General features: G+C 37.8%; 1 protein-coding gene across 25 annotated transcripts in view; it reads right to left on the minus strand.

Moving 5' to 3' along the window:
• LOC105483536 (membrane associated guanylate kinase, WW and PDZ domain containing 1) overlaps positions 1-17,924 on the minus strand; it is a 677,852-nt gene that overhangs the window by 105,649 nt on the left and 554,279 nt on the right. For 13 of the 25 annotated variants that reach the window (XM_011744480.2, XM_011744510.2, XM_011744457.3 and 10 more), the window contains exon 5: positions 12,667-12,868. In XM_011744480.2, the coding sequence (XP_011742782.2) occupies positions 12,667-12,868 (202 nt within the window). Of the gene's footprint in view, positions 1-12,666; positions 12,872-17,924 lie in introns of all 25 variants that reach the window. The other 12 variants (XM_071092043.1, XM_071092042.1, XM_011744450.3 and 9 more) reach the window with 1 other exon arrangement.

Consider the following 17,924-nt stretch of genomic DNA (forward strand, 5'->3'; position numbering starts at 1 on the left):
ACATCTGTATTATTTTTTTGAGCAACTTTATATTTTATTTTTGATTTTGGTGACCAGGTATTCATTGCTAGTATATAGACACACACTTGCTATTTATTAAATTTTAAATTTTTGTGGGTATATGGTAGGTGCATAAATTTATGAGGTATAGAAGATATTTTGATACAGGCATATAATGTATAATGATCACATCAGGGTAAATGAAGTGACCACCTCCCTCAAGCATTTATTCTCTGTGTCACAAACAATTCAATCCTATTCATTTAATTATTTTTAAATGTACAATTACATTATTATTGATTACAGTCATCCTGCTGTGCTATCAAATACTAGATCTTATTCATTCTTTCTATTTTTTTTGTAGCCATTAACCGTCTCCACTTCCCCCTTACCATCACCCCACCGCCCGTCCCAGCCTCTGGTAACCATCATTCTACTCTATCTCCATGAGTTCAATTGTTTTAATTTTTAGCTCCCACAAATAAGTGAGAACATGTGAAGCTTGCCTTTCTGTGCCCAGCTTATTTTACTTAACATAATGACCTCCAATTCCACATAGGTTGCTGCAAATGACTGGTTCTCATTCTTTTTTATGGCAGAACAGTACTCCACCGGGTATATGGACTCCATTTTCTTTATCCATTTATCTGTTGATGAACATTTAGGTTGTTTCCAAATCATGACTATGATGAACAGTCCTGCAATAAACATGGGAGTGCAGGTATCTCTTCAATGTACTGATTTCCTTTCTCTTAGGTATATACCTAGCAATGGATTGCTGGATCATGTGATAGCTCTATTTTTACGGCTTTTTTGTTTGTTTTCTATTTCTTTGTGAGGAACCTCCAAACTGTTTCCCATAGTGGTTATACTAATTTACATTCCCTCTAACAGTGTGAGAAGGTTTCCTTTTCTCCACATGCTCGCCAGCATTGGTTATTGCCCGTCTTTTGGATAAAACCCATTTTAACTGGGGTAAGATAACTCACTGTAGTTTTGATTTGCATTTCTCTGATGATCAGTGATGTTGAGCACCTTTTCACATATCTATCTGCCATCTGGAGTCTTCTTTTGAGAAACGTCTACTCGGATCTTTCCCCCATTTTTCAGAGTACTAGATTTTTCCACAGAGTTGTTTGAGCTCCCTATATATTCTCGTTATTAATCCTTTGTCAGATGGACAGTTTGTAAATATTTTCTCCCATTATATGGGTTGTTTCCTCACTTTGTTTCCTTTTCTGTGCAGCAGCTTTTTAACTTGATGTGATCCCATTTGTCCATTTTGCTTTGGTTGCCTGTGCTTATGAGGTATTATTCAAGAAATCTTCGCTCGCTCCCATGTCCTAGATAGTTTCTCCAATGTTTTCTTTTAGTAGTTTCATAGTTGGAGGTCTTAGATTAAAGCCTTTAATCCACTTTGATATGACTTTAATATATGGAGAAAGATATGGGATAGTTTCATGCATCTGCTTATGGATATCCAGTTTTCCCAGTGCCATTTATTGAAGAGACTGTCCTTTCCCCAATGTGTGTGCTTGGCACCTTTGTCTAAAATGAGTTCACTGTAGATGTACGGATTTGTTTCTGGGTTCTCTATTCTGTTCCATTGGTCTATGTATCTGCTTTTATGCCAGTACTGTGCGGTTTTGGTTACTATATCTCTGTACTATAATTTGAAGTCAGGTAATGTGATTCCTCCAGTTTTATTCTTCTACTCAGGTTATGTTTGGCTGTTCTGGGACTTTTGTGGTTCCATATAAATTTTAGAATTGTTTTTCATTTTTCTGTAAGGAATGTCTTTGGTATATTGATAGGGATTGCATTGAATGTGTAGACTGCTTTGGGTAGCATGGACATTTTAACAATATCGATTCTTCCAATCCATGAATGTGGAATACAATTGTTATTTATATGCTTATCTTTTATCTTGCAACCTTGCTGAACTCATTTATTATAAAATTTTCTTGGTACATTTCTCCTGATTTTCTACTAAGGTAACCATATAATCTGCAAACAGGAGTAGTTTCATTTCTTCCTTTTCAATCTGTATGGCTTTTACTTCTTTATCTTGAATCATAACCCAGGCTAGAACTTCCAGCATGATGTTGAATAAGCGTAGGAACAGCTCAGCACTTGGGGTGGCTGAGGCAGGTAGATCTCTTGAGCCCAGGAGGTGGAGATCAGCCTGAGCAACACAGAGAAACCCTGTCTCTACAAAAACTACAAAAAATTGGCTGGGTATAGTGGCATGTACCTGTAGTCCCAGCTACTCGGGAGGCTGAGGTGGGAGGATTACCTGAGCTCAGGAAAGTTAAGACTGCAGTGAGCTGTGTTCACAGCACTGCACTCCAACATGGGCAACAGGAGTGAGACCTTGCCTCAAGAAAAAAAAGAAAAAAGAGTGGGGACAGCTGACATCCTTGACTTGTTTTCACACTTGCAAGGAAAACATTTCATCTTTTCACTATTAAGTATAATGTTGGCCATAGGTTTTCTGTAGATGTTCTTTATCAAGTCAAAGAAATTTCCTTTAATTCCCATTTTTCTAAGAAGTCTTAATGTGAAGAGTGCTAAATTTTGTCAAATGCTTTTTCCACATCAATTAATATAAGCATTAATTCTTTAGCCTGTTAAAATGGTGGATTACATTGATTGATTTATTTGAATACTGACACAGCCTTGCAGCACTAGAACAATTCCCACTTGGTCATGGGAAATTGCTGATTACTACTTACTAATATTTTGTTAAAGATGTTTGCATCTATGCCTTTTTTGTACTGTGTTTAGTTTTGTTATCAAGGTAATATTAGCTTCACAAAAATAACTTCCTTTTTTATTTTCTGGAAGAGATTATGTAGAAATAGTGTTAATAGTTCAATATTTCTTTTTCAGGAGTTCTTAAATATACAAATTCATTCCTCATTATCTTTTTTTTTGTGTGATGAGTCACTCCTCATTTAAGCCTGGGAGTACTACTTGCATTACTTATTTCTTCTTCTTTTTTAAAAAAATTTTACTTAAGTTCGGGGACACATGTGCAGAACAGGCAGGTTTGTTACATAGGTATACACATGCCATGGTGGTTTGCTGCACTCATCAACATGTCATCTACATTAGGTATTTCTCCTAATGCTATCCCTCCCCTTACCCACCACCTCCTGACAGGCCCTCCAGTGTGTGATGTTTCCCTCCCTGTGCCCATATGTCCTCATTGTTCGACTCCCACTTATAAGTGAGAACACGTGGTGTTTGGTTTTCCGTTCCTATATTAGTTTGCTGAGAATGATGGTTTCCAACTTCATCCATGTCCTTGCAAAGGACATGAACTCATTCTTTCTTATGGCTGCATAGTATTCCATTATATATATGTGCCACATTTTCTTTATCCAGTCTATCATTGATGGGCATTTGGGTTGGTTCCAAGTCTTTGCTATTGTGAATAGGGCTCCAATAAACATATGTCTGCATGTATCTTTATGGTAGAATGATTTATAATCCGTATCTTTATAGTAGAATGATTTATAATCCTTTGGGTATAAACCCAGTAATGGGATTGCTGGGCCAAATGGTATTTCTAGCTCTATATCCTGGAGGAATTGACACACTGTCTTTCACAATAGTTCAACTAATTTACACTCCAACTAACAGTGTAAAAGCATCTCTCCAGCATCTGTTGTTTCTTGACTTTTTATTTTATTTTTTGAGATGGAGTCTTGCTCTGTCACCCAGGCTGGTGTGCAGTGATATAATCTCGGCTCACTGCAACCTCTGCCTCCTAGGTTCAAGTGATTCTCCTGCCTCAGTCTCCTGAGTAGCTGGGACTATAGCCTCATGCTAACATGCCTGGCTAGTTTTTTTTATTAGTAGTAGAGATGGCTTTCACCATGTTAGTCAGGATGGTCTCAATCTCCTGACCTGGTGATCCGCCCAGCTGGGCCTCCCAATGTTTCTTAACTTTTTTTTTTTTTTTTTTTTTAAGAAGGAGTCTCACTCTGTCACCCAGGCTGGAGTGCAGTGGCGCAATCTCGGCTCACCGCGAGCTCTGCCTCCCAGGTTGACATCATTCTCCTGCCTCAGCCTCCCTAGTAGCTGGGACTACAGGTGCCCGCCACCACGCCCGATAAATTTTCTGTATTTTCAGTAGATGGGGTTTCACCATGTTAGCCAGGATGGTCTTGATCTCCTGACTTCGTGATCTGCCTGCCTCGGCCTCCCAAAATGCTGGGATTACAGGCATGAGCCACCACGCCAGGCCTGTTTCTTGACTTTTTAATGATCGCCATTCTATCTGGCATGAGATGGTATCTCATTGTGGTTTTGATTTGCATTTCTCTAATGACCAGTGATGATGAGCTTTTTTTCATATATTTGTTGGCCACATACATGTCTTCTTTTGAAAACTGTCTGTTCATATCCTTTGCCCACTTTTGGATAGGGTTGTTTTGCTCTTGTATATTTGTTTAAGTTCCTTGTAGATGCTGGATATTAGCCCTTTGTCAAATGAATAGAGTCCAAACATGTTTTTCCATTCCATAGGTTGCCCGTTCACTATGATGATAGTTTCTTTTGCTGTGCAGAAGCTCTTTAGCTTAATTAGATACCATTTGTCAATTTTGGCTTTTGTTGCCATTGCTTTTGGTGTTTTGGCCATGAAGTCTTCGCCTATGCCTATGTCCTGAAAGGTACTGTCTAGGTTTTCTTCCAGAGTTTTTATGGTTTTAGGTCTTAAGTTTAAGTCTTTAATCCATCTTGAGTTAATCTTTGTATAAGGTGTAAGTAAGGGATCCAGTTTCAGATTTCTGCATATGGTTAGCCAGTTTTCCCAACACCATTTATTAAATAGGGAATCCTTTCCCCATTGCTTGTTTTTGTCAGGTTTGTCAAAGGTCATATGGTTGTAGACGTGTGGTGTTATTTCTGAGGGCTCTGTTCTGTTCCATTGGTCTATATCTCTGTTTTGGTACCAGTACCATGCTGCTTTGGTTACTGTAGCCTTATAGAAGAGTTTAAAGTCAGATAGCATGATGCCTTCAACTTTGTTCTTTTTGCTTAGGATTGTCTTGGCTACACAGGTTCTTTTTTGGTTCTATATGAAATTTAAAGTAGTTTTTTCTAATTCTGTGAAGAAAGTCAATGGTAGCTTGATGGGGATAGCACTGAATCTATAAATTACTTTGGGCAGTATGGCCATTTTCACAATATTGATTCTTCCTATCCATGAACATGGAGAGTTTTTCCATATGTTTGTGTCCTCTCTTATTTCCTTGAGCAGTGGTTTGTAGTTCTCCATGAAGAGGCCCTTCACATCCCTTATAAGTTGTATTACTAGGTATTTTATTCTCTTTGTAGCAGTTGTGAATGGGAGTTCACTCATGATTTGGCTCTCTGTCTACTATTGGTGTATAGGAATGCTTGTGATTTTTGCACATTGATTTTGTATCCTGAGACTTTGCTGAAGTTGTTTATAAGCTTAGGACTTTTTAGGCTGAGACGATGGGGTTTTCTAAATATGCAATCATTTCATCTGCAAATAGAGATAATTTGACTTCCTCTCTTCCTATTTGAATACCTTTATTTCTTTCTCTTGCCTGATTGCCCTAGCCAGAACTTCCAGGTGGTGAGAGAGGGTATCCTTGTCTCATGACAGTTTCCAAGGGAATGCTTCCAACTTTTGCTCATTCAGTACAATATCGGCTGAGGGTTTGTAATAAATAGCTCTTATTATTTTGAGATATGTTCCATCAATACCTAGTTTATTGAGTGTTTTTAGCATGAAAGGGTGTTGAATTTTATCGAAGGCCTTTTCTGCAACTATTGAGAAAATCATGTGGTTTTTGTCATTGGTTCCATTTATGTGATGGATTATGTTTATTGACTTGCATATGTTGAAGATGACTTGATTGTGGTGGATAAGCTTTTTACTGTGCTGCTGGATTTGGTTCATCAGTATTTTATTAAGGATTTTCACAACAATGTTCATCAAGGATATTGGCCTGAAATTTGTGTGTGTGTGTGTGTGTGTGTGTGTGTGTGTGTGTGTGTGTGTCTGCCAGGTTTTGGTATCAGGATGATGCTGGCCTCACAAAAAGAGTTAGGGTAGAGACCCTCTTTTTCTATTGCTTGGAATAGTTTCAGAAGGAATTATACCAGCTCCTCTTTGTACCTCTGGTAGTACCTGGCTGTGAATCTGTCTGGTTCTGGGCTTTTGTTGGTTAGTAGGTTATTCATTACTGTCTCGATTTCAGAAGTTGCTATTGGTCTATTCAGGAATGCAACTTCTTTCTGGTTTCGTCTTGGGTGGGTGTATGTGTCCAGGAATTTATCCATTTCTTCTAGATTTTCTAGTTTATTTGCGTAGAGGTATTTATACTATTCTCTGATGCTAGTTTGTATTTCTGTAAGATCAGTGGAGATATCCCCTTTATCATTTTTTAATTGTGTTTATTTGATTATCCTCTCTTTCAGGGATGCCCTGTGGAGAGGAGGAATCTCCACCCCTTATTATCTTGAATGACTTTAGGGTCCATAGTGATTCCTTATTTAAATCCTAATATTGACAATTTGGTCTTCTCTCATTTTTTCTTTCTCAATCTTATTAGAGGCTCTTCAATTTTTTTAATCCTTTTGAAGAATTGGCTATTTCTTTCATTGATTTTTGTCTATTGTTTTTCTGCTCTTGATAGCATTGATTTCTCCTCTTATCTTTATTATTTCCTTCCATCTTTTTGCGTTTCAGTTATTCTTCTCTTTCCAGGTTCTTGCATTGCAAGTTTAGATTGTTAATTTGAGACTTCTCCTCTTTTCTCATATATATGTTTAGTGCTATAAATTTACCTCTCATCACTGCCTTGGCTGTGTCCCACCTATTTTAATGTGCTGTATTTACATTTTCATTCAGTTCAATTTATTTACTTATCTTTAATTTCCCTTGAGACTTCCTCTTTGACCCATAGATTATTTAAAAGTATGTTGTTTAGTTTACTTCTAATTCATTGGAGATTTTCCTACTGTATCTGACATTAATATGTCAACTCTTGCTCTTTCGATTAACATTTGCAAGATATATTTTCCCATCCTTTACTTTCAACATACCTATATTGTTACATTTGAAATAATGCGTCACAGATAGCACACAATTAGGTCATGCTTTTTAATTCACTTTGCCATTCCCCAACTTTAAATTGTTGTATTTAGTTCACTTTATTAAATGTAGTTATTGATATGTTAGGGCTTAAGTCTTCCATTTTGTTTGTAATTTTCTTTTTGTTCTGTTTTTCTTTCCTCTGTTTTATTTTTCTGGCCTTTCTGTGGGTTACATGAATATTTTAGAATTCCATTTTTATATATCTACAGTACTGTTGAGTATATCTCCTTTGTATAGCTTGTAAGTGGCTGCTTTAGATACTACATTACATATATATGCACACATTATATATATATTATTTATAAATATATTTAATATATCTTATAGTCTACTGGCATCATCACTTTACCACTTTGACTGAAGTAGATAAACCTTATCTCCATTGATATTCTTTTACCCTCCCTCACTTATAATAAATTATCTTAAATATTCTCTCTACACACATTTAGAACCATTGAACAGTATTATTGTTGCTTCAACACTTAAACATAATTTGGAAAATTTAAAGAGAAGTCAATTATATCTCAATAAAAATGGAAAAAAAGAAAACTCAAAAGGTGAAAAGTGTTTTATTTATCTATAGTTTTACTTTCTCCATTCTTCTATTTTCCTGATTGTTTTTGTTTGTTTTTTTAGAATTTTGGTTTTGTTTTAGAATTTTCTTTTTGTTTAGAGAACATCTTTTGGCCATTTATTGAGAGCAGGCCTGCAGGCAGCAAATTTTCTTTCATTTAAGAATATTTTCATTCTCCCTTGATTCCTAAAGGATATTTTCACTGGATGTAGAATTCTGGGTTAATTCTTTTTTCTTTCAGCACTATAAAAATGCTATGCCACTTCCTTTCAGCCTTTGTTGCTTCTGATGACAAATATGCTGTCATTTTACTTGTTTCACTAACATACATAGGGTGTCATTTCTTGTTGCTTTCAACGTTTTTCTGGTTTTAGTTTTCAAAAATTTGACTATGAATGTGTCTTGCTGTAGTTTTCTTTGGGTTCAGCCAGGTTATTGAATCTGTAGGTTTATTTCTTTTGCCAAATTTAGAAAATTTTCAACCATTAGTTCTTCAAGTACTTTTCTTTTCAGTACCACCCACTTTCTCTTCCCCTGGGACTCCAATGAAATAAATGTTAGATCTTTTGTTATTGTTCCAAATGCCCCTGAAGCTCTGTTTGTTTGTTTTTTTGTTTGTTTTTTCCCCTAGTTGATTTTCTCTCTATTGTTCTTATTGGGTAATTTCTATTTTCAGGTCCACAGATTCTTTCCTCTCCCCACTCTCTTCTGCTGTTGAATCCATCTACTAAGCTTTTTGTTTTGGCTATTGTATTTTTCAGTTGAAAAATTCCAATTTTTTTTTTTTAAATCTTCTATGGCTTTGCTGAGACTTTCTATTTTTGGCTGAAACATTCTAATTTTCTATTTGGCTTAAGCATGGTATAACTGTTTGATGAAGTAACTTTATAATGGCTGCATTAAAATCTGTTAGGTAATTCTAACAGTGCTATTATCCCTGTGTTGGTATTCACTTATCGCCTTTTTTCACTCATTTTGATATCTTCCTGATTCTTAGGATAACAAGTGATTTTTTTTTTATTATTAATGTGGATATTTTCGGTATTACATGATAGGGGTCTGGATCTTATACCTTCTATTGGCTTTTCCTAATATGGCTGAAAAGAGGAAAGGGGGTTATCTGTTACTTTTAGGTGGGGTCCCCACTTGGCTTTTGCTGACACCAGAGAGGGGAATGGGCTCCTTCTTACTGCTGGGTGGGGATGGTGGCTTGAGCTCCCCACTAGGCCTTTGTTGATACCAGCTAGGCTGGGAGGGGTAGGACTATCTCACTATTGCTCACAAGCTGGCCTCTCTGACTCCATACGGAGAGGGTGGGCTCTTTACCACTGGATGGTGGTAAAAATCCTGATTCTCCTCTAAACCTCCTCTGACACCACACCAGTGGGGAGGAAGAGGGTGTTTCATTACTGCCAGGTGGGATGGAAGTCCTGAGTTCCCTCAAGTGGTCTCCACTAAATCTATGTGGAAATAAGGGGAATCTCCTTACTGCCTGGATACAAAGTGCCAGCTCTACACTTGGCCTTTTCTGACACTACCCAGCAGGGAGGTTTCAGCTTCTAGTCACACAGCCTGTCAAGGATAGAAGTCTAAGCTTCTACCCTTGGGGCATGGGATCACACGTTTTTCTGTGCTGTTGCTAGAGTAGAATGGTTGTTGAATAAAAGTTTTCTGTCTTGTAGGATGCCCCTTTCCTGATCCTTTGGCTAGAGAGAGCAGGCTTTTATTAGGGCTTTATTTGCCTCCATCTGTTGGTATTTCTGGGTTGCTGGCTCTTTAGCTCTAAGTCTGGATAAATGAAGTAAAACAGAAAGGGAACTCATCACCTAGTATTCCTTTGATCCTAGGTTCCCTAGCTAGTCTGTCTTATTTGCTCTTCCTTTCAAAGACTTCTTATGTTTGTTTTCTACACAATGCCAAAGGTTTACAAATCCATGCTTGATTTTATAAAGTTCTTTTAAATTTCTACTATTTCTTCAATTTCCCAAAAACTATAAAACAAATGTATATATATTTGTATGTGAGTGTACACACACGCACATGCATAAACAAGGTAGATCTGGTTCTAATGCGGTTTAATTTGCTATTCAATGTAAGACATCCTAAAAAGAAGTTTTTTAGAATGAAAAAACACATGAAAACAAAGTAACCGGTATATACAATTTAGGCTAAAAATATAAATGATATGTATCTAATCACTTAATACATGTGAAATCTGATAGTCGCAAACAAATCCCATAATTATCATAAGCCACATTTTTGTATAATTTTTCTACTAAACCTTAGGCAAGTGAAGCACTGGCTTTATATCACCTAAAAGCTAAGTTATAAAAACTAGGCAAATCACTACATTCTCTTGAAAGCCAGCCATAGTTTCGAAGGCCAGCATCCTGCTAACCATCAAGATATCCAACTTCCCTTTTTCCAATGTATCAAGTTAGTTTTGAACAAAATTACTAGTACATTCTTTTCTAAGAATCTGAGTTTCACAGATTATTCTGTACCAGGAACACCTAATATCCTTCCCTTTTCTCAGCATAATTCTTCTTTACTAATGTGACATAATTTCAAAGGCAATTTATTGCAAAAGCTAAGTAAATTTTTGATTTTATGGTTGGCATCCATTTTTATAACAATGTTTTAACTCCTCAGAATAACCACAGGTAATGATGATGACCAATACAATGATGTTATTGTAATGGTAACAATAACAATAGTGATCACTAATTAGTACTAGCCCAAGAACTTTAGTTTCTCTATCTCCTCTAATTCTTGCCAACAGTTTGACAAGATAGGTACAATTCATAGTATTCATGTTCTCCTTTTATATATATATAGAAAACTGAGATGCAAGAGGTAAACTAAAGTTCCTAAGGTCAAATAACTTGTAAATGCTGGAAACAACATGACCCTTTAGTTGAGCTCTTAATTAATACACTTCTTGACTCTCGAGAAAAGACTACTTCTTTTATCCTTATTTTTAAAAAGCATTTGTCATTAACATGAAGACAGAAACATGAGTTGTCCCCTCCCTCTAGCTGGAAAATAGCACAGAAGCTCTAATTCACTTATCTCAGAATTCTTCCTGGGTAGGTTCTCAAAGAGGGTATTCTTTTTTTTTTTTTTTTTTGAGACAGAGCCTTGCTCTGTTACCCAAGCTATGCAGTGGTGCGATCTCAGTTCACTGCAACCTCCATCTCCGAGGTTCAAGTGATTCTCCTGCCTGAGCCTCTCAAGTGGCTAGAACTATAGGCATGCACCACCATACCTGGCCAATTTTTTATGGAGTTTCACCATGTTGGCCAGGCTGGTCTAGAATTCATGACTTCAGATGATCTGCCTGCCTTGGCTTCCCAAAATGCTGGGATTACAGGCGTGAGCCACTGCACCCGGCTGTCCAAGAGGGTGTTCTGAGATCCAAGCCTTTTCTCTAACTCCCATATGCTTAGAAAAATCATACTACCTAATTTTCATTGTTTTTTTCTAATTATAAAACATATGCTTAAGTATGCCAGGCTTAGTGACTCACACCTGTAATTCCAGCACTTTGGGAGGCTGAAGTGGGAGGATCACTTAAGCCCAGGAGATAGAGGCTGCAGTGAGCTATGACCATGCCACGGCACTCCAGCCCAGGCAATACAGTGAGGCCCCATCTCAGGAAGGGAAATAAATAACTAAATAACTAACTAACTAACTAACTAACTAAATAAATAAATAAAGTGTGTGTATACGCACACACACAAAGTATAAAAAATTCACAACCCACATGAATGAAACATCTGGCTAGAAAGTAAGTTATTTACTTAACTCAAACCCAACTATTAATAGATACTTCTAGAACTTTCTGCGTCTAGAACTTGATCTACATATTAACAGAAACAAATGAACACACAGAATAGATGTAGGATATGTATGTATATATGCATATTTTGCAAAATTGAGATCCTTCTCATAGTTTTCTGCAATGTCCTCCCCTTTGTTATTGTTGGCTTAACAGTAGATCAATTTCAATCTATGTGAGTATAATAGATGAATCTGTGGTTTTATTTTTAAAATAATTTAATCATTTTCTTTTTCTTAGTGGTACATTAAAACATGGTGAATCTCAATGATAGGATAATACAGTCAAAATACTGCACTTAAAAACTGACTACTGTTGGTTAGGAAAACCACATTATCTTAGATTTTCCAGAATGGTTCAAAATGTAGCCATTTTTTTTTCCTTTTCAGAAAAGATTATTAAATGTTTAACTATATAGCATTTACATTTTATAAATCTGAGAGACTTTCCTGTCTGTTCTCAAATCTTAATTCATACACCTTGCACCATGTAAAAATATTAACTTGTGTATTGCAGACCTAAACATAAAATGTAAAAAATGAAAATATTTTTGACTGTGTTAGGCAAAGATTTCCTAGCCACTACAGAAAAAGCACAATTGACTAAAAAGAAAACTGATAAATCAGACTTCATCAAAATTAAGAATTTTTGCTCTTTGAAAGACATAGTTGAGACAATGAAAAGAAAAGCTGGACTTGGAGAAAATGCATACAAATCACATATATGATAAAGGAATTGCATCCAGAATATATGAAGAAGTCTTAAAACAATAAGGACATTGCAGTTCAATTAAGAAAAAAAAAGCAACATATCTACTATTTTTAATGGTTAAATATGCTCTTTAAATATTATGTCATAATTTCTATATACCATAATGTAGTTGTCTAAACCTTTAGGGAAATGATTAACTTTATGCTTCCTCAAACTGTTCAGAATCCATAAGTAGAAAATTAATTACCTTTTTATGCAAAACTTATTAAACCTTATTAAAAAATACCGTCAGTGGGTGATCAATCCCTTAAATATAGTTTACATTGGCAGCTGCTAGACAGAGGGAAGGAAGGGAAAAGAAAGAGAGATTTAGGTAGAAATAATGGTATACTTTACTCTATAAAATAGACTTCTCCATTTTCGGTATAGGCCATCTCCCAGTTCTCAGGTAGAGGACCTAAATTATCCTCTGCAGAAAGAGGTAGGTATTGAGGGAACTTCTGAGAAGGGTCCGTGATGGGAGCAGCGATGATGCTATTATTCACAGGTGGTAATGCTGTTTCTTGGAGAGTGTGCTCGTCTTGTTCACCAGAATCGGCTGCTTAATCATGTGAAGAGGTGAGAGAGAGAGAGAGAAAGAGGGGGGGGGAAAAAAAGGTATTCAGCAATCATAACCCATACCTGGGAAGTATGTAACTATACACATCTATATTCTTAAACGCTCTTATCCTTTCCTAATTCCTGGCCATTAACTATTACTCCTATTTTATTTAGATGTCTGTCCCTTAATTGGAAAGCATCGAAATGATCAATGAAACTTATTTTACTTAAGAAGAAGGGGAGAAAATCCCAAGTAATATATTGCTCACAATCTTGGAAATGTCAAAGAAGAAACAAATTCATGACTCAAACTCTTAAACTAAGAAGGCCATCAAAACACAGATGGATCTGCACCCTCATTCCATAGGTATCACTTGATTTCATTATTCAGAAGATGTTTGGGCACAAAAAAGTATCCAGGGTGAAAACACAGACACAGTGGCATTATTACCCATTCTTGTAGAAATTATTTTACGTTATTTTTATATTTGTATAAATATCTTTGGTAGACACTGGCAAAGATCAAAGAATGGTAAATCAAGCTGAAACATATACAAAAGTTTAGAATATGGAGAGAGCTATACCAGTGAGTCAGATTGGAACCTCTTTTGAAAAAGTTACATTCCTGTGAAAACCAAGACAGTTACCCCGAGAACAGTATCATGTGGGCAGACTGATACGACTTGAGTTTTAAAAGAAGGCTCGAAATACTTGAGTCTCCTTGCCTTCTTATTAACTAGAAACATCAGGGGTGATGTCATCAAAGTATCCTCAAATGGCATTGTTGACATTCTGGTTGAATTTTTATAGAGGCCGATGATATTAAATGTCAATCTCTATGGGGCTTTAAAACTGAATAATCAGGGTACGAAGCGAATTTCTATCTCCCACAGTAATTCTGTAGACATTTCTGATTTAGTGAAAACAGACTGAAGAATGATAAAAGGCTGTTTTCAAAGCTTTCTCTGATGAGAACTCCCAATGACACACATGAGAGTAAAGGTAATCTAAAAGCTGGATGGAGGACATGCTAAGCCTACTAAACCACCACCACCACCAAAGATGTACTACCCTTGAGGAGGATGCCTGTAGGTATTCCCAGCCCTGCATCTATCTGCTCTTCTCCTGCTAGCACCACTCAGGTATCCTTGTGGTGCTTCCCTCCACTCCAGGTCCCACATGGTCTAGGAAGGGACCTACTCCTGGCTCCACATCGTACTCCTTGCCAATCTGGAGTATTTTATCATTTTTGTCTTTGTTATTAGGTCAGGAATAGGTACGTGATCTAAGGCAAACAAATTTGAATGTCAGACATGGAAGATTTACTGGAACCATGAAGCCAGAGGTGGTTGCTTGAGGCTGGAGCCTATTTGCTAATAGGTTCTCATGCTGCAGGTGTTGGCAGCCATCTTGACATAGCTTGATATGACTTGCCAGAGAATTAAGTGCACACAGAGGAAAGGTGAGGTGAAAGATGGAGAAAGTCATCTAATATCCCAGACTGAGCCTCTGATCTCTGATTTCATACCTGAAATCAAGGATGCCCGTCGTTTTGATTGCTTGAACCTCCAAATTCACTTTCCTGCTTAAATAATTTGAGTTAATTTTGCAACTTGCATCCAAGAGTGCAGATTAATAGATCAACTAAAGTAAGGGAACAGAAAGGAACTAGGCCAACACAGAAGAAAAATTTTGAAATGACCAATCAATAACAAAATAAATTCAAAACCTGGCAAGAATTAAAAGAGTCACCTTTAATTCTCTAGAAGCCAACAAATATTCATTTCTGGCATATCTTGGAAAGTAGACTTTTCACAGTTAAGTGCATAAAAGAATCACCTGGATAGATTGTTAAAATGCATATTTCTGGCTCTGTCCTCCAGAAAACAGGTTTGGGGTAAGGTTCCAAAATGCACACTTTTAAAGTACCCAGGTGATGAAGATTCCAGTGGTATAATAACTACACTTTAAAGACAAAGACACTAAGAGTTCTCTTACCAACTAAAAGAAAAAATGATGCAGAAAATCAATTGTTTAAAAAGTTCTAATTTCAGTTAGGAATTACTCTACCCTTTTCTTGGTTTGAACCTGCCATGTTCCAGAATCACCAGAACCTCTGGCTCCTAGGACAGGTGTTGCCGGCAGCCAATGAGCAGAGAGTGGGGCAGTCTCCGGCTACATACTCCTCCGTGCACCAGTGCCAGGCCAGAGATGCAAATGAGATGTGTAGAGAGTGGGTCTAGGCTGAAGGGAGCTGGGCACTCAGTGTCAGACAGTTTGTGCCCTGGAGGAGAGTGGACTTGGGGTTGCCAAACTTCTGACTTTTCAAGACAAGCTGGAAATCTGTATTGTTATGTAAAATCTCCCAAGTTTTCAATCATAATTTCTTTAAAAAATAATGCAGTACGACACCAGTGAAAAATGAAAGGTCATGATTATGAGCACTGACCCCGGAGAGCCTCACTACCCGGGTTTGAATCCTGGCTTTACCACTTACTAATGTGGGCAAAGTACTTAACCTTGTGTGCCTTCACTTGTTCATCTGGAAAATGGGGACAAAAACAATCCCTATCTCACGGAGTTGTGGGGAGGATTAAGTGGATAAGGCACTCAGAATACTGTCTAGCACATAGTGAGCCACAGTAAGCAGCTGCCAGCAGCAAAAGTACCTCTATCTTCATCAAAATTATGATTAATTTTGTCTTCAGGCCAGACCTGGCCCACAGCCTGCAAATACGTTACAAATAGGTAGAAAAAGGATAGGTTATAACAGCAGACCACAGATCATAGTCTTGTCTGCTTCTAGCTGTGCGGCTTTGCCTTTCTGAGCACATATTTCTCGATCTGTAAAATGGGCATAATGTACATGCATGAGAACAGAATTAACACATGCAAAGTGCCTGGTACCTGCGGCGTGCTCAGTGGGTGCTTGGGACTGAGACCTCTTACTGGAACTACAACTGTCCAAACTCAGTGACTGACTTTTCACTTAGGAGACAGCAAACTGTCAGAATGATAAGGAGAAAGAATAATTTCATTTAAAAATTTTAATTAACCTATTTTAATAGAAACTGGATGTAACAGGAAAAGGGTAGTGCCAATGGGTGAGCCACTACATATGAAATGAGATGCACTCAATTTAACACTGAGTGTATACATGTTTACAAAAAAACAAAAGTCCTTCCGTCACAGACACTGCATGAAGGGAATATCTCTGGGAAAATCTCTCAGTAATGTTATTTTCCTGGAGGAAAAAAAATCCCTCCATAACTAGATCTTACTTTAAATTATCCAAGTATTTGTTTTTATTTTATATGCTTTCTATATCTTCTCAGCTCAACAGAATCTGAATCTCATTCTCTGAAAGAAAATGGAAAGTCCAAAAATGAGCTGCTGGCACAGACATATGGCAGACTCAAGAATTCACAGCCTTAGTCATGGCTTTGACTTTGACACATGCTGTGATTTCAAAAAAATCTTTTGTTGGGCATGGTGGCATGTGCCTGTAATCCCAGCTATTCAGGAGGCTGAGGAGGGAGGACTGCTTGAGCCCAGGAGTTTGAGACCAGCTTAGGCAACATAGCGAGACCACATCTCTACAAAAAATTAAAAATTAGCTGGGTGTAGTGGCACATGTCCACAGTCCCAGTTACTGGGGAGGCTGAGGTGGGAGAATCACTTTAACCTGGGAGGTTGAAGCTGCAGTGAGCTGTGATTGTGCCACTGCACTCCAGCCTGGGTGACAGAACGAGACCCTGTCTCAAACAAACAAACAAAACCTTTCATTTAATTTACCAAAGATTTAGAAGCACTGCCACCACTTTCTTACTAAAGGTTACCACTGAAACCAAAGAGGACAGGTAGAATGGAATACTGGAACAAGATGGAATGAGGAGACAGGGAACCTGGTTTTCCCATTGTTCAGTGGTGTAACAGGTACACAGTCCTTCAGGGTTCTCATCTGCAAAACTGGAAAGGTAATCTCTGGATTGCTTCTCTCTCAAGATTTTCAGGAGGTTTATGGGATACATGTAAAAATGGTTTGTAAAACATAAACGAACATGAATGACATTTTTATTCAGAGTAAATCAGAAGCTTCCAAGTATTTACACACACACACACCCCCCCCCCGACACACACAGGAACTTTTAAAGGTGACTTCAAGAACATAAGCCAAGTCAAAGAAAATTTCTCAAGTTTGTTTTAAATTATACATGCTTTCAGGTTTATGTGTATCTCCCACTGTGTACAACCGGTTAGTCATAATCTTTGAGGTTCCATAAAGCTGATGAACTTGATTTAAAACACAAATAGCATAGTAGGTGTGGAGTCAGACTTTCTGGGTTGCAGTGGCAGCTTTGACCCTCCCTCACTGCTTCTGTAATACTGGACAAGGTATTTGACCTCCCTGGTATAAGCATAAAGAACTCAGGAAAGTGCTTGCCATATAGTCCACATTTGAGAAACATTAGATCTTATAGAATGATTATCTCTTAACGTTCCAAAGCAATGCTTTATCACTGTCTACCAACAAAAAAGAAGTATCAGGCTGGGCAAGGTGGCTCACGCCTGTAATCCCAGCACTTTGGAAGGCTGAGGCAGGTGGATCACGAAGTCAGGGGATCGAGACCTTCCTGGCTAACATGGTGAAACCCCGTCTCTACTAAAAATATTAGCTGGGCGTGGTGGCGGGCGCCTGTAGTCCCAGCTACTCGGGAGGCTGAGGCAGGAGAATGGCAGTGAACCCAGAAGGCGGAGCTCTCAGTGAGCCGAGATAGCGCCACTGCACTCCAGCCTGGGAGACAGAGCAAGACTCGGTCTCAAAAAAAAAAAAAAAAAAAAAAAAGTGCAGACGGGCGGATCACGAGGTCGGGAGATTGAGACCATCTTGGCTAACATGGTGAAACCTCGTCTCTACTAAAAAATACAAAAAAAAACTAGCCGGGCAAGGTGGCGGGCGCCTGTAGTCCCAGCTACTCGGGAGGCTGAGGCAGGAGAATGGCGTAAACCCGGGAGGCGGAGCTTGCAGTGAGCTGAGATCCTGCCACTGCACT

This window comes from Macaca nemestrina, chromosome 2, assembly GCF_043159975.1.
Source record: "Macaca nemestrina isolate mMacNem1 chromosome 2, mMacNem.hap1, whole genome shotgun sequence".
Taxonomy (NCBI): domain Eukaryota; kingdom Metazoa; phylum Chordata; class Mammalia; order Primates; family Cercopithecidae; genus Macaca; species Macaca nemestrina.